The 24,695-nt window shown below is 45.4% G+C and overlaps 2 protein-coding genes across 2 annotated transcripts; one reads left to right on the forward strand and one right to left on the reverse strand.

Moving 5' to 3' along the window:
• The first annotated feature begins 1,286 nt into the window (after positions 1–1,286).
• On the forward strand, positions 1,287–8,183 carry LOC131288315 (uncharacterized). The gene is made up of 7 exons (XM_058317437.1): positions 1,287–1,636; positions 3,461–3,669; positions 5,792–6,436; positions 6,488–6,680; positions 6,819–7,099; positions 7,851–7,997; positions 8,065–8,183. The coding sequence occupies exons 1-7, from the start codon at positions 1,287–1,289 to the stop codon at positions 8,181–8,183; spliced, it is 1,944 nt and encodes a 647-aa protein (XP_058173420.1).
• Positions 8,184–9,233: 1,050 nt separating this feature from the next.
• Positions 9,234–13,044, reverse strand: LOC131286520 (protein SERAC1). Its single transcript, XM_058315482.1, has 5 exons — positions 12,582–13,044; positions 11,966–12,288; positions 11,191–11,892; positions 11,051–11,110; positions 9,234–10,603 (listed from the first exon to the last, which is right to left on the reverse strand). Exons 1-5 carry the CDS (start codon positions 12,638–12,640, stop codon positions 9,495–9,497), a joined length of 2,253 nt encoding a protein of 750 aa, XP_058171465.1. The 5' UTR covers positions 12,641–13,044; the 3' UTR covers positions 9,234–9,494.
• Between the last annotated feature and the right edge of the window lie 11,651 nt (positions 13,045–24,695).

Consider the following 24,695-nt stretch of genomic DNA (forward strand, 5'->3'; position numbering starts at 1 on the left):
GAATAAATTCTATAAACACTTAATTGGCTTTTATATATTCATCACAAATTAGAAAACTTCCTCCATTTTGAGTTAAAAATAAACTATAGTACTAAAAGTAGAAATCTGTTGTTTCTGCTAAACATTACTAAAAAACAATAGAATAACATTTGCGAATCAATGGCGTATATTAGTATAGCTAGTGTGATCATAGCAAAATAGATCAAGATTTGATAACCTTTAAAATCGGCTACCGACTTTCCACGTGGCTGTAACGTTGACATGTGCTAGTCCAATATTTTATCTGCTCTACCTTTCCAGACATTCCAATAGTCGCAATCATTTGATCTTTCAGCTATACTTTAAACTAGAAATAGATACTCGCCTGTCATAAACTCACTCCAAACAATAGCTAAAAAGAAATGCGCGATATTACACTGAGCCGCAAAGTGAATCTCTCGGATCGGGTCGCTTTATCGGCCATGCGGTGCAACTTCTCACTTTTCATCGGCCGACGTCAACAACCAACGTCTCGTCAACCGGGTAGGCACGTTCACGCCAGGGGGAACTAATGTGGTAATTGCCGGTCGCAAAAACCAAACACCTCCAACGAACCGAGCTCCAGCCCCCGACGAGCGTCAGAGAGCGCACTTGATGTAATCAAACTTAGCTTAGTTTATGTAGATTAACCTACATTCCCGTTCTCCGCTGCTATCAGGCGGAAGGATCAGCAATGCAATCAGAGACCTCGGGTGCCTCGGGTTTAGACGTCGTTCGCACGTGATCGTCGCGTACATTAGAAAACCTGCACATGGAGAGAGAAAAAACAATAAACAAACCGTAGAACCTTAGACACTGAGCAAATCTTCGTAATTGTGTGTGGTGAAAATCGCACCGCTTCCTCCATTAGGGAGCTTCCAATTGACCTTCCAGTTTGCGGACAATTACGGCAATATTCATTCAACATGGTGTTTTTTTTGTTTCTTCTTCATTACAGATCAATCATCTTCAATCAAGCGAAGTCGGAAGGTGGGGACGTGTTTGTCGTTTTCGCGTCCAACCAATTGTCCCACCACGTGCGCGCGCGCGCCCTCTCGCAAGGCAACGTGTGGCGAACGTCCAAAATTCTGCCCACGAATATCTGAAAGAAACAAAAGACTCGGTGGACCCGAACTTTGGAGCGCCGGAAAGGCGACGATGCACCGTTGAATCAAAGTGACTAACGGGCCGAGCCTCAAGTGGCGTCAATTGGTGAGATTTTCGACCGAGCACGGAACCGGCTGGTTGGTTGGTGGTGTTGGGCCTCTATGGAAGGTGACACGGGGCCTCGCACGGTGCCGGTCGGTTACTGCCTGTTTGCGGCTAACTCGGGGAGTATGGGCAGCATGAGGGGCCATGATGTGCACGGTGACGACGGCGTTATGATGATGGACTCGATGGGCATGTGGGCCACCGGTGGAGCCGTGGACGCCAACTGCAGCATGATGATCAACGATCGCAACGCGGACGCTAATGGCGGCTTCAACGAGAACAAACTGACCGTGCGCTTCTGCACCAGCGCCGTGACGGCGGACAACGTCGACCAGCTGGTCGTCAAGGAGTCGGACTGCCAGATGAAGATAATGACCAAACCGAGCGAAGTCGCCGTGGTGGTGGAGTGAGTATTAGCGATAAGAATGAAAATGATGCAAAGTTGCGAAGAAAGGTTTTAGTATCGAGTCAAAGAGCTATTTGTCAGGACCTTAAATTCCGACAGAAGATGGTTTTGTAATAAAGAATTTTTGTATCAATCCGAGCAATTACAATTCAAAAAGTGGTCAAATTTGATGGTATTTAACGAATCTATTAATGCTTTTTGTATAAAAATAGAGCATACTAAGAGAACAGACTAATAAATGGCATGGTACTGGTTGTCCTCTTCAGACTATTTTATTCAATTAGAAATGCCTGGAAGCACTGAATGTATCATTGTAAACGTCCGTGCCAGTAAAATTCATACCAGACAAAGAAGCAAAACCTACTACAAAACGATTTATGGCCATTGATTTGATGGAAAAACACACGAGCTTTATTCTTGTTTGATGAACACCTCAACACAGCTATATCTTGCGGAAAATGCCCATGAGATGTATGCACATAAATAACATTTGTTTAGAAAGTGGTTTGTTTAGACGATCGCTAAAGTTCGCAGAACGACTGCCGTTTAAAATATTTATTAACTTCACTGTGGAGTTTTTGGTTTTTTTTATGCTCCTCTCTATCACTCCGGTAGCTTGGTGTCGAGGAAAAAATATAGTAAATAAATGTAATTGATAGCAGCTGTTAATAAATCACAAACATATGAAATTTTGAAAAACCAGTACTACAAATTGACCACTGTTTTGGATTCTAGTGTTAATCGATGAGATGAACATTTTTTATCCGTTAAGAACAGAAAGGATTTTTAATCAAAAACACATTACTATGATATGAACTTTATCTAAAGTTATCATAGAATGAATTAGCTTGAGTTGATCAAGTTAAAGAACCAGAAAATAGTTAAGAATAATAGTTTGTTTATAGATATAGATCATATATCATTAAAAAACAATTAATAAGTAAAAAGATAAATGAGACAGCTGCTCTACTGGTTAATACATTTCTGATGAAATAACACACTTTCTTTTGAAATATCCACTATTCCGTTCCCTAGTCATATGCACTGAGCCTTGAAACTTGTTTTAAATAGAAGATTTGAGTGCAACCAAACATTCTGATTGATTCTCGTTAAGTGGTTCATGGCACAGAAAAACCTATCTCGACGCGTTATCTTATCAGTCGTTTGCATTAGTCATCAGGCAAACGTTCATCAAGTGGTGCAACCTGATGTGCTGATTCACAGTGTTTATTTGCATACCCGGTGAGTTGCGGTCCCGGTCTGCAGTTGTTTGATAATGCCAAGGTTCACTACTGATCCGCCACTGCGGACAGATGAAATCCGAACAGGTGTACTTTCTTCCCACGGCCAGAGCCAGATAATGAGGCTTAAAGAGGTTGAAATCAAGGCAAAAAGCGGGAATGAAGCACCGAGCGGGAGATTAGGCATTGATCGATAATGGGATTGTGTAGCACTGTAGATGGATTTGTACCGATCCAGCACTCCGGAGAAGAGGCGGCAATCCCGAAAAGGCCGACGGCTAAACCCATTATCAGCAAAAATGGCGAATGGAGTACCAGACACGACCCGGCAACAGCGTTATCAACACGTTGGCATATCGACCGTGATTTCGGTCGCGAGTCGAGGGAAAATTAGGGCGGCAAAAGGATGGAAAACCAGGCGCGCTAGGGGCAAAGGGCGAGTAGTTTATGGGCTGGCTTAGCTGAAAATAGTACGCTCCATCATCAGGCTTAACTCTCGGGGCGGTTGGCAACGTCAAACCATCAACCATCGGGATTGACAGTTTTGGTTAATGTGCGTTTTTTTTTTCTTTACCACGTTTAGTACACCGAACAACCGTGTCCGCGTAGCGCTGGGGGTGCTGATCCGGCTGATGCTGCCACTGACGCATGGTGTGGCACGTGGCTGGAAAGGGCTGCGAGGCCTGAGCGTGCTGGCGCTGCTCCGGAAGGTGCGCGAGAGCCACGGTCTGCTGACGACGCTGTTCGCGCTGGCGGCCAACACCGTTTCGATGAGCCTGTCGTCGGTCCAAGGTAGGTAGGTCAAACACTCGAACACTTCATGTGCGTCGGTCCCGTGGTCACGCTGCGACGCCACGACCTTCTCTCTAGGAGCGCGTCTTGTGCAACCACCGGGAAGACTCGTTTGAACCATCGAAAGGGATAGTATAGTAGTGACCGGAATCCTTTCACTTGTGAGCCAGCTCACACTCACGTTGCTCCGACGCTGACCAGCTGAGGTGTTGACAAAAATAGATGCACTAAGCGAGCGGTTAAGACGTCTCAGCACGTGCCAAGTGCATGCCGTGCCGTGTGTGGGTGTGTGTGTGTGTGTGTGCACGATGATGCACGGCCTGTTGCGGCTTTTTAGGCCTCCTTTTTCTCTACCGAACCGGGAGGAAACGTTCGCGTCATCGGTTCAACAAACGGAGCCAATTTGGTCATGTTTTGCCACATGCGATTTCATTTCGGTTACCGACCGTCATGTCAATAACCCCGTGTTTTCGAAACAACACTATTTAGTTAATTTGCAGTCGATGTTTATTACCCCTCGCAAAAATAGTCACCCCCAACACAACGAGGTCGGGATTTCCCAATCCTGGCGCGCAATGTGGAATCCAACTCAGACCTTATACGTGGGTCTTCCTCGTCTGGGCAGCCGTCTCGTAGTGTTGCCTCGTCCTTCCGTACAGCCTACGAAGGAGAGCACGGCCAGTGCTAGCAGGAAACACAATGTCGTGAGACGCACCATGATGAGAAGAGCTTCGAGTGTCGAACGCTGACCGGAACGATTGTTCGAAGGCATCGGTTTTTATAGCTGATACTTTAAATTACGTTTTGATTACTGCGGACGATTTGATTGGTTGCTAATGATCGCGCCATTAACATTACTTGTATGTGCGAAAAGATCATCATAATTGGCAAAATTTTTTTTTTGGTACGCATTTCTGTCACACATGGAAAACGAAATTTAAAAATGTATTAAGTGATGAAATATTTCACGGACCTTCGGCAAACATTAGCAAAGAAAACTAGCCAAAGCTAGTTGGCCATGAGCTCATGAAAAGGTTAACGACTACGATGCACCTGCAAGCGGTAGACAAAAAATTAAAGTTTTCTAAATTTGCTGCACATGGCGCCGCCAAAATTAATACAATTAAAATTTAAACAGTTCATTCATATCCTATTGAGGATTTATTTTAGATATATGATGTTGAGATCTTAGCCGAACTGTTTGTTGGTGCTGGAAACAAATTTATTTACAATGTTTGCAATGGTTGCGTTGTGGTCTTTGCAATGATATAATCTGGTCTTTCATACTCAAAGAGGAGTTCGTCAAGTCCGGAACTCCGTTCAAGAGGTAGAATATTATCAACTAGAAGTTGTAAATACAACAATCGTCGGCGTTTGTGTCGCTACCCTGGACTATGACCAAATAATGCCATTGCACAATGTATCCCGTTTCTTTTCGACTCCTTCAGACACCAGTATTATGCGAACTGGCTGGCGATTCGTTCGTAACCATCGGAATTGTCGCCGACGTGTGTCCTAAACGACGGAGGATTAGGTTTTGCCCGGAGAAAAGAACACCAAATTCCACTTATGTAGCATGCTATTTAACAAACACTTGAGTAGGTTTGTCGTCGGAAAGAACGCTTGCATCGCCGTTGCTGTGTTATCAAAAGTTAAACAATCGATATCGAGTGGCGTTTTTTGATGTCCACGACCAGCACTAACCAGTGCCATCGAGAGCGTCGCGGTATCCGGACGGTTGTTCTACCGACAGATTCCGTCTCCTCCAAACGTCATCATCCGTGTGTGGGGGTGACGTGTCTTCCAGTGGCGTGTTCGATTGCGTACACGGAATCGATACGATACGGTTGTGTTGGGATAAAAATAATTCCCAATCCAATTAGACGACGGTCACGGGCGCCTGTGCCTGCTTGGCCGTGCTGGGGCAAAAGATTTCTGAACCATTCGCTTACGTGCCGCGAACCGATCGGAACGGTTCGGATGTTCCCTCGGTCGACCTCAGTGCTGCTGTTCGGTGGCGAGCTTGGTGATGTGCGGCCCCACTCGTTTGGATGGCCGACGGTCACCACCACCTGCCAGCAGCTGCAGTCCTGTCTCACCTGGATTCTGTTCCTCGTTCTAGTGGCCCACCGGATCGATCCGCTGCTGCGCGTGATCAAGCTGCGCAAGGAATCGACCTCCTCTACGCCACCTACGCTGAAACCCAGCCTTCCGGGGGAACTGCCATCGTCGGCCAACTCACTGGCACTGCTGCGAGTCCCGCGACTCCTTCCGGAACGGTGCGTCGATCTGGTGGTGCTTGCCGAACCTCCGCCCGGTGTACCGATCCGCGCCGACATAGTGCTTATCCACGGACTGCACGGTTCGCTCGTCAACACCTGGAAGCAGGGCCTGTGGAACAGCGAGGGTCGGCTTGTGAACTTCGAGCGGCCACCGAAGCCACCACTAAGACCTCCGAAACGGCAGCGACATTCGCGGGCGAACCTTTTCGCTCCACCGCACGTTTCCAAGCGGGCCAAGTTCGACGCCCCAACGACAACAACAGGGACGCCGACGTCACCGACGATGACAGCTAAGATGATGATGGATTCAATGGACGCCGGGCTTAGTGACCCGCTCGATGCGCCGTTCGATGAAACCCGATCGACGTCGTATGAGTTCGCGCATCGCCGGTTTACGTACGAGTGCGGAGAACCGGACGAGGTCCACTTCGCCGACGACGTCGAGTACAGCTTCCCGACGTTCCGATTGCGCATCGAGGACGAGGGTCGTGGTGGAGCCGCGGCTGGGAAGCGCAAAAACGGGAGCAGAACCGAAGCCGAGCCAATGACGACGCCCATCGACGACGGTGGCAAGCGGAAGCCAGCGAAACCAAAGAAGGACGCCAACTGGTCACCGTGCTGGCCGGGTGATTGGTTGCCATTGGACTGTCCCGGGGTGCGTGTGATCGCCGTTAACTACACCACCGATCCGTACCTGTGGCGCCCGGTTTGGATCACCAAAAGGAATCGGTATGTGTGCTCAATCCGGATAGCCACTAACGTTACATAATCGGTTATGAAGCGTTACTATGGGTTGGCGATAAAAAGGGTCTAACCCTTGGATGGTCTCGATCGTGATTTTAATGTAGCTCTTTCCACCTTTTCCAGATCGAGCCTGGTGGATCGTGCGCGGGAGATGAGCGATCTCCTCATCGCCAAGGGTGTCGGACGGGGCCATCCGATTGTGTGGGTTGGCCACTCGAAGGGTGGCATCTTTATCAAGCAGATTCTCGTGGACGCGTGGGAGAGTGGGCGTCCGGCTGCGGAACCATTGTGGCGTTCGTCTAGAGGTACCTTCTTCTACTCCGTGCCACACCGAGGCTCACCGCTGGCCGACTTCAACCTACCACTGTTGCGCCAATCGGTGGAACTGCTGGAGATACAGAAAAGTGAGTAATGGGAATCGATGGAATAAACTTTACTTAATTTAACTTTTAATATTCCGATTGGGCCACGACCATAATGTAGGAGTATACTAGTATAGTAGTAGGCCATGGTTTTTTATCTCACGCATATTTAGTCATACCATTTGCGTCAATTTGACACAAGTATTTTCTTCTAATTTTTTTCGTATTTTTTTCTAATGGTAATATTTTTATTTGCCAAACAGAAACGTTTTATTTTTAAGATATTTGTACTCATTATGCACTAGATGTACTCTTTCAAATGATGCATGGGTTTTGGCACTACGACGGTTCATCATTCGCTAGTTTAGAGTGACGGATAAAAGTTCGGATTAAAGAGAACCACAGTTTCGAGAAATGTTAATATTTTGTAGAAAAAAGGTGAAGATCAGAATAAAGTCTGCCGTGTTTTGTAGACTGTTTCATTGACTGTCATGTTTGTTTCAGTAGTTCTTCTCAAGAGGCAAAATGGTTTTTAGTACATGGTTTTAGTACAACCTTTTTTTTTGTAAAAAATGTATATTTATCAAATCAATGACTTTCCAAGGTTAAGTGAAAGCGAACCTTCCCAAAGAATTAATTTTAGTAATAACTAAAGCTTTTGTAGAAACGTTTCATTCATTTCTGAGTAACAATCCATCAGGATTCTCGTCCATAACTTCCATTCACCTAACATCTCCTGTGAAATGTTCAATTCAGTCTAGCCCAAATTGTAATGCTCTTCATCTGCTTTCAGATTGTGCCAGCATTCTCGAGCTACACAGTCGCTTCGTGGCCCTGTACCACAGTGGCCAGCTGAAGATCGACGTGTTCAGCTTCGTCGAGACAGCCCTAACGCTTATGTCCGTGCTGTACCTGCGCATCGTCGGAATTGATTCGGCTGGTGAGATGTTTAAGTTAAAAACCAGGGCCAGCTGAATATTAACCTATCAATACCTTTTCGCCGGTAGATCCTGGTATCGGCGAAGTTTGCGGCGTTCATCTGGACCATCGGGAGATATGCAAACCTCGCAGCCGCAACTGCATCCTCTACACCGAGCTGGTCAAAATGATCAACCGCGTCAGCTGAAGGACGTCGAAGAGTGTGTGAGCGTGTTTGTGTGTTTTGTAAAAAAAAAAACAAAAGTAACGAAAGCAATAGTGAAAGCTACAAGTGTACCAAGCAACAACAGAACGATGAAAGACAAAGGACGTAAAACCGGGAAACAACTCTAGTGTAGCAAGTTGGGTATTTGTTTTAAAATATGTTTCCATCTTACTCGTTTGTTGCAAACAAACTCGTTACCATTAATTAGGTGTAGAAGAGCGGTATCTGATATCATCTTTGCGATAAGTTGTGTTATGTTTTTAAACTTTTGTGTTAACCTACCACTAAACGGGTAGTAGGGATCGATAAGCCACAGGCAATGAGCTACCACCGAAAGGGCCAGAGATGGACCGGGATGTGTGAGAAATGCGTCAAACATCCTGTTTAACAATCTGCTCATAAGCTTTAGTTTTGTTCAATTATGTTTTGTGAGTGTATTTTTGAAATATTGCCGCAAAGTATATCCATTTATGAATTCAAATCCAATACGAACACGTTACGGCCCCGTTGTGTGTTGCTGGCGGTTGTTTAAGTGAAGCTAGCCAAGCTGCTTCGGTTGTGTATACGGTTGCGTGCTTTAAGACGAAGAGAAACTAGTTGGAGGGCCAGCAAAAAGGAAGGGAGGGGCAACGTAAGCCAGATGCTACTTTGTGATAACCGTTTAAGAAACTAACGTTAAATACAGTTACAATAATACACCGCTGTCGATTTGACTTCTAGATTTGACGAAAGTGAATTGTGTCTTTTCGGTATGAATACAACGACAGGAGAAATTTGTATACTTTTAAAATACACATGTTTGAAAACAGCTGGGAGTAGAATCCACGGCGTGGTAGGAAAAACGAGGCAGAAATGTGCAATGTTTAATGCTTTTCTTTTGGCATCCGAAATGTTTTGTCCGCTGCAGGGAAGGAACAGGTTTTCGTTGAATATAAGAGAATCTTTCACTGATACCTAGATTTTCCTGAGTTGTGATCTTTTGTATCTTTTTGTAAACAATCCGTTGAATTTAAAATTGTCAGTTCGTTTTATTTGTAAATACTTGCACGGTGTAAATCCTTCCGTAATGCTGCGTAACAGTTCAATAGACTAGGTAAACAAAATAAATTAACAAACGCAACGTAGTGCTGCCATCTTTCGTTACAAGTCGATAGAAAATAACTTAACCAAAATCACTTCATCACATTGAGTTAAAAGAACCAAAAAGTACAAAGTGAGAAACAAATGCGATGCAGGTACCACCCGGATGCAGTACCGTTGTCGCCTGGCCGGCGCGGCCCACCATCGAGCGAGTTAGATGAAAACGTTCATAAACTGCTCGAACTGTTTGAGTTGTGTGAGGAGGTTGGAAAGCGCGGAATTCGAGGCGCTCCGTTTGGTGCCGTTGAAAAAGTGCTGTTGCTGGTTCGGCTGTGGTTTTGGGACGGCCGGTGCCGGTGGCACCTCGCCGGTGGTATCCCGGATCGCGTCCTGGATGGCACCGACCAGCCGCTGGTAAAGGAACGACTGCCGGCAGATGGGTTTGCTGAGATTCAGATGGTCCTCGCTGGTGAGGTAAAAGTCGCCCGCATCGATACGGGCCGAACTCTCCGGCACGACGTGAATGTTGAGCTTGAACGAAGTCAGCGAGGTCGGGCGTCCCTCGCAGAGGGTGATAATTTTCGGCTTCCGTGCTCCGAGCTGGTCGATCGTGCGGAGGAACGTTTTGTTCAGATGCAGCAGCTGGGTGGAGTTTTCCTCAAGCTCGCGTACCTCGACCGAAGGCCACACGAGTGCCGATGTGTGCTGCTTCAGCTTGGCTACTCCGCTACCCCGGTGGGGCGTTCCGAGGAACATGACGACGCGCGAGTTCTCGGCGATTCGGCGTACGCGCGGATTCGGACTCTCCGCCGCTTGCACCATAATGCTCTTGATCAGCAGTCCACCCATCGAATGGCCGACCCAGATGACTGGCCGGTCCTGACCGACGTCGGAGGTGGCCAGCTTCTCCAGGAACTCGGCCGCTCGCTTTTGCAGCTTACCGTCGTACTTTTCGCACGGACAACCGGTGGCGGACCACTGCGAGAGCGATGATTCGTAGTCGAGTCCCAGCACGCGGATGCTCGGGAAGTCCTTCGGGAGCCACTCCATGGGCCAGCAGAACGAGCGCTGGTCGGATTCGAGCGACTCCTGTTGCCACCGGTCTCCCGGAACGCTGTACCGTTCGCCATTCGTTTGTCCTTCTTCGTCGGCCGCCATCGGAACGTCCGGATACACGACGGACCAGTCCGAACCGAGCTGCTCCTCTTCCTGCAGCGCCTCTATAAGCTCTTTGGTTTTCGTATCACTGATCGCGGGATCCTTTGGCTTAGTCGTGGTCGGCTGGAACGTGAGCAGTTCATCTTTGTATGACGTGATGCCCTCTGAAAGGAAAGAAAAAGGAAAATCAAATTAGATAACCATAACCGAAAACTGTTATCAACTTCAAAACAAAAGCGCGGAGGATAAATTTTCTACAATGGATTCATGGGTTTGGTCCAAAACAAAAATTTAAAAATAAACTTTGAATGAGTTCGTCCTGACGGCACCGAAAATGGAATGAAGTAAAGGAGGGCAGCGGCGTATAAACGTTACGTATGGAAGCACGTCGCGCTTACGCTTACCTTCGGCCAACGTGCTCTCCTCGTTGTCCTCCTCGTCGAAGGAGGACTTTTTAGCCGACCACGTTTTGTGCCAACGGACAGGTGTTGCAGTGCCCGTCTGCTTTGGTCCGGTCGATGATGGCGAACCGGTGACAGTGGGCGACGAGGAAGGCGAAATGACCGGCGAGGACGAGGTGGACACTAAAAGAACCGCTTTATGTTTCTTACCTAGCAGACTGGCGGCCTGTGGTTTGAGATCCTTCTGTCGCCATGTAACGAATACGCCTCCTGTGATGAAATGGAAAAGAACAAAGTGAGTTAGTTTTCGTTCGCGTACAACTTTCAGCACTTTGGATCACCCAACGTACCCAACAGTCCATGGATGAAGACGACATCGACGGCCGGTTTGGCGTGCTGGCGACCGCGCGGGTGAAGCGGGTAAACTTTCGGTGCGTACCGGAACCCGTTCGGGTCGTCTTGGTCGAGGTTTTCCAACGTCAGATCGGCGGTCACCTGCATGCGCATGTCAACGTCTCGCTTCCAGCGTGCCAGCACGCTCAACCAACCGCTGGCGAAAAACGCATACCCAAGGCCCTCGCAGGCGGACAGGTTCGCAACGACTCGGCTCACCAGCAGCTTCATGTCGATGTCGGTTTGGAAAAGCTTTTCCGCCTCCAACAGCATCAGCAATCCGCCGGATTCGACGATGCGCTTGCAGTGCTGCTTACCCTCGCCACCGACCAACCCGGTCAGGTGGACCAGAGCGCTCAGGGCCTGCTTCAGCTGATCGTACTCGAAGCGGGACGGTGACATCTGGTACGTCACCTCGTCACCGTCCGGTTCCTTGATGTGTCCGGAGCTGCCAAACGTTTGCTCGAGCGCATACTCGGCGCATTTGTGTGGGGAAAGCAGTTCCAGCAGAGCCTTCATATCGTGAAGCACCTCGCGCATCTCCTTCTGGACACCGTAATGTCGCGGCGGCAGGAACCAGCGTGTGTCGCAGCTCGAGCGAGCTAGAGAAATTGCCGTCCGATAGTCGCATAGCTGTGCCAAGTGTCGGAAATCCCAATCTAGAGGTGTGTGATAGAGGGGGAATCTTTTCGTCAATAATTGAAATAAATGAGAAGGTGGACACGAACCTACCCTTTAAATGGTCGATCTGTGCAAGCTGCCGGATGGCTTTCAGCCGCTCCGCCTGATCGCCCTGCTGCGCGATTCGCAGCAACCGCCAGGCGACGGAGTGTTTCAGCGCTTTCCACCATTTCTCGAACGGTTGTACGATTATGTTCAGCAGCCGATGTTGGTTCTCGGCGTCGAGGGCTCGTTCGCGTAGCGACTGCCGGTAGATATGATGCTTGATGTAGATATAATCCGGTCGCTTCCGGTCGATGTCTAGGACCCGCGTGTCCACCAGGGACGAGAGAGCTGCGTACGTTCGGTATGCTTCATAACTCAATACTCCAAGTCTAAAAATAATAAAAATACAGATAACCGAATGTAGAAGAGTGTATGTGTGCTAGCTTTTGCGATTGTGAGACAAAAAAGAAAACACCCCACATTCTCGCGTCAATCCCGCCGGGGGGCGCAAACATGTTGACTACCATGCTTAGAAACTTTAAATTTTGCTACGCAGTTTCCCTTTCGCCGCCATCGTCATCAACGTCGGCGCCAATTCAAGGACATCCTAGGTGGCGCGATTTCTTTCGACTTCGGGGGGTGTGTCAACGCTTGATAAACAACGTACGATTTGGATACTTACAGCGATGCTACGCCACAGCCGGAAAACAATTTGGTACATCGTTTGTACTCGATTTGCATGGTTTTTAACGTTTGTTTGCTTCACGAAAGACCGTCCTTTGGGTGTCTGCTGTAGTTTTGGGCACTTTAAAATTTGATTTTAGCACACCATTTCACTCACTGCACCGCTGGCCACAACCAAATTTCAAAGGAAACGTGTTGTGGCACCGATTTTGGGTCAACTGCCGCTACGCAGCGATTTTGTAAGATTTAGTTTCTATTCGTATTCTTCCCAAAACGGTGACAAAAAAGCGGCACAAAAAACACTCGCCTGCTACGGTTGCACAACCAAACCCGTCAATGAACTTCAGCCGAACTAATTTAAGCAATTCTCAACACGAATCGTACCACCGTTTCAAAGGCACACACGAAACTGTCCACTGGTTGAAAGCAAAAGAAGGCACCGCTTTTCGATATTATGGTACTCTGGACGCACGTTTTCACGCTTAATGTTTATTCTTCCAGAAATGTAGTTCACTTTATCAGTTCAGTAGTATAATAGGCACGGCCACGTTGGGGAGGTGCCGATTTTCACGCTTTGTAATATCGTATGATCTCGGGTCTGAGTCTGTTGTCTGACTAATCGCTCTGCACAAATTCCTCCTACTTAACTTCTCGAGCGATGTCGTCAACATGCCTGCCCGAATGTAAATAACAACACAGGCAGTCTCGCTCGCGCAACGCGTCCCCTGTTGGTGTAAGCGAGAAAGCTCTACAATAACAACAACATCACGCCACATATCGAACGTGGAAAACAGATGAACAATGTTGTTTAGCTTAGCCATACGTACCTTAGTCACTGGAAATTGAGGCTAAAAAGCCAATTTGTGGATAACTTTATAGACTATTTACACAACTAACATCTCAAATAAAATACCTTTTCCCCAGGAATAAATTTTGCACACGGGGCATGTTGTCATCGTTCGCAGTTTTTGGGAAAATCTACATTGTGCGGGAGACAAAGATAGCTTGAATGCTCACCTTCTCTTTCCTAATTTCATTGTCCTTAAGTTACTGGTTCAATGACCTTCACACGTGCAAATGTATCGGTATTTACCGATTCACTTTCTGCGCTCAAAATTCGAAATGTCATTCTTGTGAGTCTCTCAACTGGTCATTGTGAGCATCACAACACTTTTGAAGAGAAATGTCATATATATTGGTATGATTAAACCTTATCGCGCTGGTTCTTCATTCTCAATAATAAATCGTAAATATTGTTTACAAACAATTTTACAATACTCCTAATTCATATGAGAAAACTTTAACATGTTTAAGTGTTATCTACAGTTGTAAACTATGAGGTATTGACGAATAAAACGTAACCGTTGACGGAAAACTACAACCACAGGTGGTGTCAAAAATCCAATTCAATTTGACATATGTATGGATTCACCTGCCTAATGTCACCTTGAGTTAAGCTTCTGTCTTTTGACACGCTCAATACATGTTGAACACTCGGACGGATTGGTACGCCATTAGGTCGCGCTCGTCGCGGAGTGTGAAAAACTGACGAAATCGTGTGAACAGCAGAAAGAAATTAAACAAACATCCGCAAAAGTGGTCTGGTAGTAGCTGAAAATCGAGAACAAAGCCCACGTAACAACAACACGACAGGTACCAAGGCGACTACGTAACAGAAGTGTGATGTTCTGTGTTATGTGTGACCCCCCAAATCTAGCAAACCCTGCAGTGAAAAGTGAAGAGAAACAAGTACTCAACTCAACGAAGCTTCCATTTGTGTAGGATTTATCTTTTCTTTCTGTTCGGTAATTTAAAGTTTCCGATTGATGGCGATAAAATATCCGTTCAGTGCGTTGGCTGATGTTGGTTACTGCGATCAGTCGATTTCACAATGCCGAGCAAAGATGTGCAGTTCTTCATTGCGTGAATGGTTAACCAGCTTCGGAGAAAACAGAAAAACGAAAAATTAATTCGCTTCCGTCTGCCTTGGTCGATCAGGGGAGCAAAAAAAAAACATCTCGCAACTGTGAGAGGAAAAGAGAGGGAGAGCGAGTGAGAGAGAACATCACAAATTGGTTGCGAAAATTTAGCACCAAAAAAAGGCAAAAAAAGAGATCTCCACGAATTCATCCGCCATTCTTCGCCTATTCACTATGGCCATTCGTCAGGATGAAAGAGTCAAAAAAATGTTTTCTCTATTCTGTTATCAATTACAATTTTAACTGATTTACAAGAGCATTGATACTTAGAATAGAATTTCTTTTGAAGAATTAAGTTTAATTTTGAAATAGAAATCGGTGCGTAAGTGTAACTGTTTTATGGATCACGGTTTTAATAATTTTGTAAAGTGAAGGCAACAATACCTGATACGATGTTATGGACGGCGCGGGTTCGAATCCCAACTGAGACCGGACCGCCAAGAAGAAGAAGAAGAAGATGTTATGGTGTTGTGGTAGTCCTTCTTTTTCATTTACGAGGACAGTACGGCAATTGAATCCAGCTTCCTGGACCTTCGCAAGCTAACCTTGGTGATGTAGACCTCAAAGGGGTTCAGGTCATACGTCCAATGGTTGACGTTGTCAATATAACCAATCAATCAGTAATGCGAATCAAAGAGACGCAGTCTATGCAATTTTAACTTCAATCAGGATATTATTGGCGATACAAAATGAAGATATTGCATGAATCAAAATTAGACCTCAACGTTGGTGCTGCATTTGTCTGTTGATATATAAAACTGAACTCGTCAACAATGTACAGATGTCATTTAGAACCTTGATAATGTTGATACAAGCAACCGCTGCTTTGTACGGAGTATAAACAATCGCACGTGGTCGTGGTGTTCAAGATGTTTTCTTCGCAAAACCATCTTGGCAACTTGATACCTTACTCATAAACGTTACGATACAGTTCTAGCTTTCATAAATATAACTAAATAACAAATGTAGATTACCAATACAGCTGTTGAAAAATAAGGTTTTCCCTACACTTGTTCTAAATTGCCCACTGTGCACTGCGACTAAACTGGTCTTTCGAATGCATCCTCCATCGACCCAGGCAACCCGCCATGACACCTTGGTTTGTTGGTGTTTCTCTCGCTCTTACAAGTGCTCAAAGGCGGTGTGTATATTTTCGTCATGAGCATCTGGAATTTTGTGAGGTGTCTTAAACCACACAAGTTGTTGAAAAAAGCTACTTTTGGTCGAGCCTCAAACAGGAAACAGTATCCTGTATTGTAGTTTGTTAGCAATACGATATGGTAATAGGAATGAAAGTGTTTCGATGGAAACTATAAACAAATCCTGGTAGTCTTATTCTGCTAGGGTCCTTATTCGAATATTTTTAGATTCAAGCCTTTTCTCAAAATATTTTCCAGTTTCCAGTAACTTGTTTGTTTTCTCCACGCACTCTTCATTCTATCTTTCTCGCTCTTTGGCTTCGTTCTCTCTTTCCCTCTCTTTTATCATGAGAGCGAGGAGAGGTTCCAGTGGATGTTGGTTTCTTTATTTTGTTTTGCTTTTGCAGAGAGATATGGGAAGCGGCGAATCGATCCACGAGCAGCCTCCGCGATAATGCGTAATTCTTCGCGTGTGTAAGCGAGAGAGCGTGCGTATATGTTACGCGAGTAGTATCCGTTAGTGCGTAGTTGTTTTCTTGAGATTTTACCTCCGATACATGGAGAGCCAATCCACTAACTCGCAGAGCGAACTAACTTTCGCAATCTGCCAGAAGAGCAAGAAAGCGCCAGCAGTCCGAAGGAAAAGATTACTTGCAAAAAAGGAAGAAAACTGTTCACAACAGCAAAACCATTTGCTCGTGCAACCAAACAAACAAACGAACAAACAAACAGACAAACAAACAAACAACACAGCACAAAGTGTGCCGCCATCATCCGCGAACGGCGGGAAGCTCAAGTGGAAGAGCGTGGTTGGATGACGAAAGAAACTACTGCGATGTAGTCAGTGTCAGCGGCGCAGCTGCCATCGTGGCCAAATTTGATGAATTACATGGGCGATCGACAGAAAAGCCAAACAACACACCACTACAACTTTGCCCTAGTCGAAAACACTGTCAAATGGAGCTGGAAAAATGGGAAAAGCAGTGAAAACTGGGTTGCTATGTTTTGTTGCTTGTCCGAGTACACATCCGCAACGATATTCCATCGATGTTGTTTGTGAAAAACAAAAATGTTGTATCGGTGTGTGTGTGCCTGTGTGCGCTGCGAGCTGCCATCTTGTCAGCGTGACGTTCGTGTTTTTGTTGTCGTTTTGTTCATTCATTCACATTCCGCTTACGTCTGCTGCTAGGATGTTATTTACGAAACCTGTTTTCGTACGTATGGAAAAAAATAGATATTGGCCGACCCCGGGGGGGTGTGTTTTTCTGCGGTCTATGGCACAATTTGAATTTTTCACGTGCCGGCTCCATGTTGGTTCCCCCGCAGAGCACCAACGGTGCAAACAAACATACAAACATAATTTGGCATTCAAGAGTTATGCGTAGGCTTTAGCTTTTCGTTTGGTTCGTAAACAACAGAAAAATGAAGCAAAAATCATGGTGCAAAACAAAAACGTGGCACTTCATTCGATACGTCACGGGCTCGTCATGTGATGCGATATTTGGCAGTCGATGGATGATGAAGTGGTCGTATTTTTCAATTGTATCGACGAAATATCGAGGAATGTTTTTTTAATTCGTAAATCTTATGTTTTATCGATTCACACCAAAAACAACCCATGTTTCTATCCAAAACCCATCGCCTTACGGTTTTTGAAAGATCGTCCGAACTGCAGTTGTTATTTTATTTTTAAACCATACCCCCCGGGAGCGCACCTCATGAGGACCGGAAAGGTTACGCGGGTTATCGGGTTTCCGAGACCCCCTCCTAAGGGGCACCACGTTTCATGAATCTACGTCTACCAATGGTGTGTTGCAGCTTATCACCTTATCGGTTTTTTCTCCGTGCACAATCTTTTGCCTTATCTATTCGTCCATTCACAGGAATTCACCGGTACGTCTTGGAGCCTCCTCGGCACGATGGCATATTTGCATCGATAAGCTATTATTCATGCTAATAAAGCTTTGGGCATTTCTTCGCTAATATTGCATGTGTGCATTGGATGCGACGTGAAATAATTCCACGAATCTGCGATGCAAGCAGTTTATTTTAAGACCGGATAATGAAATTCGACTGAAATTGCAAACCGGTTCTGCTGTCCGCAGCAGGAAGAGAAAAATACCACGGGTTAGGTGTTTGCACCATTTTTTTTTAATATTTTTTAATGTGTTTAAAATTTTGTTTTTACAGCTGTTTTTACTTAGTGCAAATAAACAAAACAAAACAAATAAACACCAAGTGAGTGCAGTGAGAAAGGTGAAAGTTAAAAATTGATGGATAATAAAAGTGTTCGCGTTTCGTGTTTTGTTTGTGGTAAATGTGTGCGATTGAATTTGAAAGCAAATCGAATTCGGAAAGTGATCGGTGAAAACGTGCTATAAAACTAATATAAAAAAGAAATCCACATTGCAATAATTCACACGGAAGGAGAAGCGTTTGAATCAATCATTTGGGGTGAGATTTTAACAAGGTAAGTTTGATTAAAGATACCAGACATCTTTCGCGTAATTACATTTAAATTCAAGTATTGCTGCCTTTCCGAACAAACACACAGATAGGTTGTTTACGGAAAATATTTACTATTTCATTGCAAAACAAGTGATTCATCAAGTACATCAAAGTTCATCACAACAGGATAAACCACCATCAAAATATACCACCTGTTGAGTTTCTGCATCCTCCACGTCAACAAGGTCGGCGATTTTCATTTCAAGCGATATATTTTTCACTTGTTTATTGCATATTTTCACCAGTGTTTTCATTTCTCAAACATCGCTGTCGTTTCAACGAAAGCTGGTTGATTTATGCGGCACCATTGGCAGCACCGTCTTTTGATGTGGTTTTTTCCCCTGTGTCGAAAAGGCGCCTCGTCGTGTTTTTGAAGTTATTTTTAAACCTCACCATGCACTCGAACACTTACGGCGTATTGCAGTCAATGGTGTTCTTGTGTTTGAAAATAAGTACTTTAAATAAACATGAATCGTGGCCCGGACTGACGTGTGTTCAGCTCATCAGTTGCAGTTTGCTGGCATTTGCATCATGCATTTTGCCCACCGATGTGTGTGTGTGTGTTTATTCCATCCCTGCTGGTTCCTCGTCATTTCCCTCCCATGCCCGTGTTCAATGCCACACACACGCTCGCACACCAATCGAATCTACTTGTGATGCAGTAGTAAACAGCGCTATTTTCGCATCCAACTGATGCTGTGGATGTACTTCTACGTTTTCCACGATTCGAGTACGACGTCAGAGTGGGAGCGGTTGGTTGGAAATGCATCGAAACCACCTTCCCACCGGTGGGAGGGGGATTTCATTCAATCTAAACACACCCCCTTCCACCTCAAGTGCGATCAGGGCCAGAGGCACGGCCCTGCAAATCCCCTATCCAACGCTGAATGACGGTAACGTAACGAAAAAAAAAAGAGTCAAAACAACCCTCAACGACGATGATTTCAGCCGCTCGTACTTTGAATTGCAAAGTTGGATGATTTCACTACAAGATTAATGGCAAATGATTAACTTCGCGTGCATGTTTCGGCTTCCAGTTACTAATTGAGATTAGTACTGCTGGTGTTTGTGTTTTGTTTTAAAATGCACATGTTTTGCGTACTGTTAAAATGTGTCGTAAAGCCATTCAATTTTCCACGGCCGATAAGCATGTGGTTTCATTGAACGCTTTTCTCTGAAACGTTATCCGCAAGGGTGGGGCATTTAAAAATATATTGATGGTAGTTGTTTTTGCAATTTTAAACAACTGAACAATGAATTTAATGTTTTCCCTTATCGCCACGTTTCCTTTTCAACATATAATCGTTGCCCTCTGATGTAGCTTGCCGATTGGAGGATCGTATTGCAGATAATCTTTTTTGGCTTCCTTTTTGCAGGAAGTGTGCAGGGGGACAAAGATTAAAGATTCTCTGGAAAACAGATGAATCAAGCGGTCGTCTTTGATTGCATCCGATTGGCAGGATTTGTTTTCGATTGCGCTTGAAAGGTTTCCATTTTCCTCACCCTCCAACAGTATGGTATCGTGTGCGGATTAACGTATCAGATTGTAGTTATTCGAAAGACTTACAACAGGTTACATGCAATCGGGGGGAATGTTTGTCGAACAAACACCCTTCATAGGGCTTCAAAGTAGCAACTGTTTGCGGTTTTTTTCATTTATTTTTCTGTCCGCGATACAAATATGACCAACACACTTTACTCCAGAGTCAATGGAAAAACTAAACCGCTTGGCCTTTGTATGGCTGGTAATCTACTCGAGGTTCGCAAATCACAATTGCAAAACCCCGAACGAGAGCCGGAGATGAATGGGCGGAAATTGAGTGCGGTTTTGTGGCCGACTTCCTGTCCTCAAAGATGCAACAGCGTGTATTCATCGCCTGCGGCTGCAAATCACATTCTGCCTCAACGGCCATTTTCAAGTCGTGGGGACATGCAACAAAACGTAAACAAATAGAAGCGGAGAACACACCGGGGAATCTTTCGTCCGCTTGGGCAGGAAATGCTTCCCTCCTCTCCCGGAATCCCCCACCGAAATTGCAACCACTTGGTGATCTGTTTTTTTCTTCCTTTTGAACCGGTTTTGGAGGAGGTTTGTTTGCGTCTTGCTTACAAATTAATGAACTCCTCCGTGTCGTCGGTCGAGAGGTGGACTAAGAGACCCCCGAAAGCAGGAAGTCTTTCGCAGCAACAGATTACGTTGCATTATAGTATAGGATCCCCCTCATCCGTTGGAGCAATTGTCCGCGATTGGCTGCCAACGTCGTTGCGTGTGCGGAAGGGGTTAGTTGAATGCAGCACAGTTTTCCCTTTAGCGTGGCCACGAAAAGATTGGCACCCGGTGAAAGGGAAAATCGCGGGAAATAAGGGTAACTGAACCTGACGTGCTTGCTTGCTAACATCGTCGTCTTTCAATGGTTGAATCAACCCATCCCTGTTACTCCGGAAATTACGTCAAATCGACTGCGGAAAACGAACGGGCTTTTGCCCTTTTTTTCGGGTGGTCGCCTTTCGTGATGCTATATCGATTGACAGTTTGAGCTGACGCACAACGGCTGCCGGATATCGGCGGGGGCACCCATCACAATCCGATCATCACCACCGGCAGCACCACCACCGTTTATCGGTCATTATTTTTGGCCTCCCGTTGACCGCAGGTTCGGTCGTTGGTGAGTGACGTTTGATAGCTTTATTACAGCTGACGATGGATACAGTGGTCAGGGAGTGGTCATTTGCTGCACCTTTTTCAAATGTGAGGAGGAAGCGTTTCGTGCCCATCATAATGGAGAGAGCACATGAATGTGAACCAAGTAAGATAGTGGTCACTTCCTGTAATTAGTCACTCTTGGCTTTTATTCAATGGGAAACAGTATGTTTTATCTATTTGCTTCGAATATGTTGCCAAACGTGCATCGAAACAAGTTAGCTTGACATTTGGAGTACATCTTTGATTCTTGAATAAAAAAAAAAGAGAATGAATCAATGAAATAAATTCAATCATCTGTTGTTTGCATTCTACTTGAATTTGACGCTCCTACATTTGGAATTCACATAGAAAACTGATAAAAGTAGACAACGTCAAAAGTATGTATTTCGCAATTTATTTACGTTGCGCAACCTGATAATAAATTAATGAAAACTATCTATATATTTTTACAACAAAACTACACTGTCCAAGAGTAAAAGTGAGTAGTGAAACGAAAAATTAAAATCCCAATTTCGGTTTGTTTACTTCTCCGATGACAGCTTTCGTTTCTGTTACGTTCGGTGAAACTTTCGCTATACTTTCACATTTGCTTGAATGTAGCGACGATGTTAGAAGGGTAGAGAAAAAAGGAAAATAAAATAACACTTTAATTCTTTATATACTTTATCTTCAGATACGGTGCTAGAAGGATAGGGAAAAGTGACAATAAAATAAAATGAAATGATGAAGATAATCTTTGTGTGAAATCTCATCGCTTAAATGTAGTATTGTGCCTTATGAATCTTTTGGCGCGATTCATTCATCTGGATCTTTCACGTAAGATTCATTCATGAATCTTTTGGGATTCGAATCATTATTAATCTTTCACTAATGTCCATGATTTTTCCATTTGCGTGGATCATGCGACCAAAACAAACAAAAAGATGGTCCCTCTACCCAGTTTTGGCTCAACACTTTTCATCAGTTAATAAATCTTTGGGATTCGTGAATTTCTGATTAAAAGATTTATGAATCTCTGAAATGCAAAGAATCTAACAGATTCATGAATCTGAATCTGAATTGCACAACTCTTCTTAAATCCCAAATTGTTCTGCAAACAAAAATCACATGCCAAATAATATGATACTTCCCAAAGATTCGCAACTGTACTATTGTTATAACTTTATTTTCTTCATTTGAAATCATCGTATTGTCATGTGCTAAAAACTTTTGATTACTTCCTGGCAAGGTATTGATACAAAAAAAAAACTGAATTCCGAGATGATTCATACCCCATTCGATGGCGCGGGGCAACCTATCTCTGACCCGTTCTGTCGCGAGGTCATACCGGAAACGAGTGATAGACAGAGGAAGAGACCAAAGTAATACCCATCGGAAGCGCCCTTCTTGTTTTTGTCACAATTCACCGCAAACGGCATTTTCGACGGGCATTGCGCGACGATTCGAACGACGGAAGTGACACCACCATTTGTCGGATGCGTCGGATGATGAATGGTGGCCGTGCACGGTTACGTCCGTCGTAGGTTTTTGAGTTGATTACGAAAAAGGCAAACGAAAAGGGTAGGGAAGGGAGGGTGTTGGATGAACCATTTGGGATGTTTGCACGCTACTTTCGACGCGGCCCACATCACCTTATCGTGAGTTCCACTAAAGGGCGGGCGTTAGGTAGGTGGACCTCTTCGGTCAACATCGTTTACGGAGAACTGGCGGGTTAACCCACCCCCCGCCAACCCCGGGACTGATAAATGCCTTTCGAACGCCCACGTCAGCACGTTTTCGGGGAGGCGTTTCGTTTGCCCGATGACAAATTGTCCTCCCAAAAACGTTCTCCTTTCTCGGAAGTGGTGGGAAGTGGATACGAAAAACTGGGCATCCAAAGTTTGGTCCTTCGGGGAGGAATTGTCGCACAGGGGTTAACGTGTGCAGTTGAACTCTACCCGAACGGGCTGTTATAAGCCATTGTCACAAGAAATGTGGGATACAGCCTACGTTATCCACTTCTGAGTTCACCTTCTCGTGGCGTCAAATGTAGTTCCCCGCATCTTTATGGTGAAAGCTTTTGTAGCGCCTTTATTGCGTTTCAAATCTTGTTTTTCTTATCAATGAAGTTGAGAATAAAAGAGGCTACTTTCATCTCCACTATCTACTACGTATTCCTTTTACGTTTCTAGTTCCATGTTTTATCTCCAAAACACACGCGAACAACTTGCATAACGTCATTGTCTCGATGCGATTGCATCTACAACCCATACGTTTTCTTTTTACTCTTTCTCCATCCAACCCATTTTCACCGGATGCCCCAAAACAAGGTGTTGGAGCGACCAGTTGATACAGGTGCCGGTTCGATCGGCGGTTTCGCAGACGGAATTCCGGGAAGATAACGAAGGTCGCACAACCTACGCAGAAACAAACAAGTTGATGATCCGTGCCCGCGATTGGTGTGTCGGCCGACAAAACAGCCAATATCTTATCACCACGGAATTTTCGTCACGGAACCAATCGGAAGCCGCGCGCGTGCGGACCCTTTGAAAAAACGTGCCGACGTGTGAAACCGGACTTGAGGACTGCGGAATATGAAGTGGTTATATTATTTAGTTCGCAGCCATCAAACGGTTGGTGCGGTCCAGGTTAGTTAGGTGGAGGAAGTGGCTCGGTTTAGGTTGCTCAAAGATATCCAATCAGCCTGCGGTGGTGGTGTACGGCGTAACCGGGATAGTGTCTTTATTCAAAACAAAACAAATTGGACATTTCCTGGAAGCATATTTTGGTGGCGACGACTGTATCATCAAGCCGTTGGAATTCGCGTAAGTTCCTCTAACAGATTCCCGTGGTTCACATGGGAACTGCTCTTCCCGACTGTAGCCGTCGTTTGGAATTAGATCTTGACGCTTGCGATATACCTCTTCCATGCTGCGTTCTGGAAGGAAGAACTCGTTAATCGCAGGATACGGGGTCGGTCAATTGGCGTGATTTGTGACGTCCTCTCCCTTTAGTGTCGTTCTATTCTATTTGATCTAACTTATGCCAAAAATAGTAGAGGAGTAGAAAGACCACTCTATTTCTCTTCCTGCGATTTGCACCGGACCGGAGGCAGTAAATATTCTAGAATGTGCCATAGAAAATCGTTGGCGGGAGCTACCAGGCTCCGAAAAGTTTTATGCGCCCCCAAATTCTCCGAGGACTTCGTTTGCATACCTCGAGGCTATTCTCAGTTGATTTGTTTTTCGAGGAAAAAATCATCAGCCCACCAGGAAGGAGCCAATGCGCTTCCATTTCTAGGACGTTCCTTTTTTGTACGGCCCGTTCCAAACAATTTCCTACACTGTACAACATTACCACGTAGGAAGGCTGAAAGCGATCGTCGTACACAAAGTGAAGTGCAAATCGGTCCCAGTGAAAAAGGAACAAATCGTGGACAAGGAGGGACGATGGCCTCGTTTCTTCCCTATATGTCTACGGTCTTTATTTTCGCATCCTTGTGCACTTCGAGCGGCAGCTTTTGATCCATTCCAGCGAAAGAAACCCTGCGCAGGGAGAATGGAAATGTCAGACGGTGCGTCCTTCGTTGTAATCGGCGGGACTCGAAACCGGATGCTCGAAACCGGCTGTGTACACGTGTGTGTACCTACCGTTGCTTGTGTCAGTGTAAAGGACATCTGCTCGTCGCCCCGGGGTCCCAAAATTCCTGGTAGAGCGGAGTGGTTCGCCGAACCCAGACGCTGTATTTAACCTGACGCAGAACCATTCGAATCATCGTCCTCTTGCATGAAAACAGCGAAGGA

The sequence above is a fragment of the Anopheles ziemanni genome, chromosome 3 (genome assembly GCF_943734765.1).
Source record: "Anopheles ziemanni chromosome 3, idAnoZiCoDA_A2_x.2, whole genome shotgun sequence".
In the NCBI taxonomy this organism is placed as follows: Eukaryota; Metazoa; Arthropoda; class Insecta; order Diptera; family Culicidae; genus Anopheles; species Anopheles ziemanni.

Excerpts from the sequence above, each read along its gene's own strand:
- LOC131286520 (XM_058315482.1), bottom strand. The coding sequence starts at position 12,640 with ATGCAAATCGAGTACAAACGATGTACCAAATTGTTTTCCGGCTGTGGC. Across the intron at positions 11,111-11,190 it reads CTTCATCCATGGACTGTTGG|GAGGCGTATTCGTTACATGG; the intron begins GTACGTTGGGTG and ends ATTTCATCACAG. Across the intron at positions 10,604-11,050 it reads ACAGGCCGCCAGTCTGCTAG|AGGGCATCACGTCATACAAA; the intron begins GTAAGAAACATA and ends CTTTCCTTTCAG.
- LOC131288315 (XM_058317437.1), top strand. The coding sequence starts at position 1,287 with ATGGAAGGTGACACGGGGCCTCGCACGGTGCCGGTCGGTTACTGCCTG. Across the intron at positions 6,437-6,487 it reads ATTGCGCATCGAGGACGAGG|CCGAGCCAATGACGACGCCC; the intron begins GTCGTGGTGGAG and ends GCAGAACCGAAG. Across the intron at positions 7,100-7,850 it reads ACTGCTGGAGATACAGAAAA|ATTGTGCCAGCATTCTCGAG; the intron begins GTGAGTAATGGG and ends ATCTGCTTTCAG.